Genomic DNA, 2,396 nt, shown 5'->3' on the forward strand with positions numbered 1-2,396 from the left:
ATAGACTCGACTATTCACTGTAAATTAATTTAACAATTTATAAATATTTTATTTTAATTAAAAATCATTTATCTCAATTTGTTCACTTTTATAAAAAACTGTTGGTGCATTATTTAAATTTATTGAGTTTAACTTTTATTACGTCCGATTTTTAATTATTTTTATAAAAATAGAAAAACCAATATCTGAAAATGTAAAGAAAACGATGACATAAAAAAATTTATGTAATTATAAAGCCGCAGGTCAATGTTAACGAATATTAAAAAAATAAAGAAAAATCCTTAAAAAATGAAAAGGAAAGCCACCAAGTTTTTTAATTAAATTTATACTTAAAAAGTAAAACCATAGAAAATATGTCTTTACTGCAAAATATTTCATAAGAAAACAATATTTAATATTATAAAACACAAAGCAATGGTAATATTAAAAACATCTACATCTTGTCATATTTCTAGTGTAAAAAACATCAAATTCTTAACAAGTTAAAAGAAAAACTAAATAATAAAAAACATATTATTTACAACCAAAAAATCCACCAAGAATTGTATGTGTCAATCAGAAATTGCATTAGGAGAGATTTGAAGCAAAACAAAACGAGAAAAAACCTTAAACATGCCGGGTCCCTGTCAACGTCTGCGTCTACCCTCCCTAACATCTGTACTTAAGTCAACGACGCCGCGTGCCAACAGTGCAGACTACCCCTCATCGACGCCACCCAGCAAGCGCAACAACTCCGCCATCAATCACCACAGTACCGGTTCAACGACACATCTAATGCGTAAACAACAGCATCGTGTTGTGGTCATGGGTGCTGCTAAAGTGGGAAAAACTTGCATTATTTCACAATTTCTCTATGACAAATTCTATCCACGTTATAAACAAACAGTCGAACAATTGCATCGTGCAGAATACGAATTACCCGATGGTTCGGCGCTCACTCTTGATATTCTCGATACGTCGGGTTCCTTTGAATTTCCAGCAATGCGTACGTTGTCCATAACGACAGGTGCTGCTTTTATTTTGGTTTATGCAGTTGATGATATCGAGTCTTGGTATGAAGTGGAGAGATTACGTAATATGGTAAGGAAAATTTAAGGATTTGTTAGAGAAAAGAAAATTGTAAAGAATTTAATTAGTGTGTTTATATAGGAGTATGGAAAGTTTAGTAGTAGTTAGTGTAATTTTATTTAGCACAGTGGTTTCGACTTGAAATTATTTTAAAGTCAAAACGATTTAACCGATTGAGTAACGAATTATTATAGCTCAGTGCTAGTGTAGTTTTTGTTTAGTTTAAGTTCAGTTCTAGTTCAGTACTAGTTCTGTTCTAGTTCAGTTCTAGTTCAGTTCTAGTTCAGTTCTAGTTCAGTTCTAGTTCAGTTCTAGCTCAGTTCTAGTTCAGTTCTAGGTCAGTTCTAGTTCAGTTCTAGTTCAGTTCTAGTTCAGTTCTAGCTTAGTTCTAGTTCAGTTCTAGGTCAGTTCTATTTCAGTTCTAGTTCAGTTCTAGTTCAGTTCTAGTTCAGTTCTAGTTCAGTTCTAGTTCAGTTCTAGTTCAGTTCTAGTTCAGTTCTAGTTCAGTTCTAGTTCAGTTCTAGTTCAGTTCTAGTTCAGTTCTAGTTCAGTTCTAGTACAGTTCTAGTTCAGTTCTAGTTCAGTTCTAGTTCAGTTCTAGTTCAGTTCTAGTTCAGTTCTAGTTCAGTTATAGTTCAGTCCTAGTACAGTTCTAGTTTACTTCTAGTTCAGTTTTAGTTCATTTCAAGTTCAGTTCTAGTTCAGTTCTAGTTCAGTTCTAGTTCAGTTCTAGTTCAGTTCTAGTTCAGTTCTAGTTCAGTTCTAGTTCAGTTCTAGTTCAGTTCTAGTTCAGTTCTAGCTCAGTTCTAGGTCAGTTCTAGTTTACTTCTAGTTCAGTTCTAGTTCAGTTTTAGTTCAGTTCTAGTTCAGTTCTAGTTCATTTCTAGTTCAGTTCTAGTTCAGTTCTAGTTCTAGTTCAGTTCTAGTTCAGTTCTAGTTCAGTTCTAGTTCAGTTCTAGTTCAGTTCTAGTTCAGTTCTAGTTCAGTTCTAGTTCAGTTCTAGTTCAGTTCTAGTTCAGTTCTAGTTCAGTTCTAGTTCAGTTCTAGTTCAGTTCTAGTTCAGTTCTAATTCAGTTCTAGTTCAGTTCTAGTTCAGAACTGACCTAGAAGTTCTAGTTCAGTTCTAGTTCAGTTCTAGTTCAGTTCTAGCTTAGTTCTAGTTCAGTTCTAGGTCAGTTCTATTTCAATTCTAGTTCAGTCCTAGTACAGTTCTAGTTTACTTCTAGTTCAGTTCTAGTTCAGTTCTAGTTCAGTTTTAGTTCAGTTCTAGTTCAGTTCTAGTTCATTTCTAGTTCAGTTCTAGTTCAGTTCTAGTTCAGTTCTAGTTC

At 33.3% G+C, this 2,396-nt stretch overlaps 1 protein-coding gene across 1 annotated transcript; it reads left to right on the forward strand.

Annotated features, from left to right (window-relative positions):
* Positions 1-475: 475 nt before the first annotated feature.
* Positions 476-1,080, forward strand: LOC111687282 (GTP-binding protein Rhes-like; the record flags this gene model as incomplete). The annotated part of the gene is made up of 1 exon (XM_046955975.1): positions 476-1,080. A coding segment is annotated over exon 1 (468 nt), but the record flags the coding sequence as incomplete, so codon positions are not given.
* Positions 1,081-2,396: the final 1,316 nt, after the last annotated feature.

The sequence above is a fragment of the Lucilia cuprina genome, unplaced genomic scaffold (assembly GCF_022045245.1).
Source record: "Lucilia cuprina isolate Lc7/37 unplaced genomic scaffold, ASM2204524v1 Scaffold_2941, whole genome shotgun sequence".
In the NCBI taxonomy this organism is placed as follows: domain Eukaryota; kingdom Metazoa; phylum Arthropoda; class Insecta; order Diptera; family Calliphoridae; genus Lucilia; species Lucilia cuprina.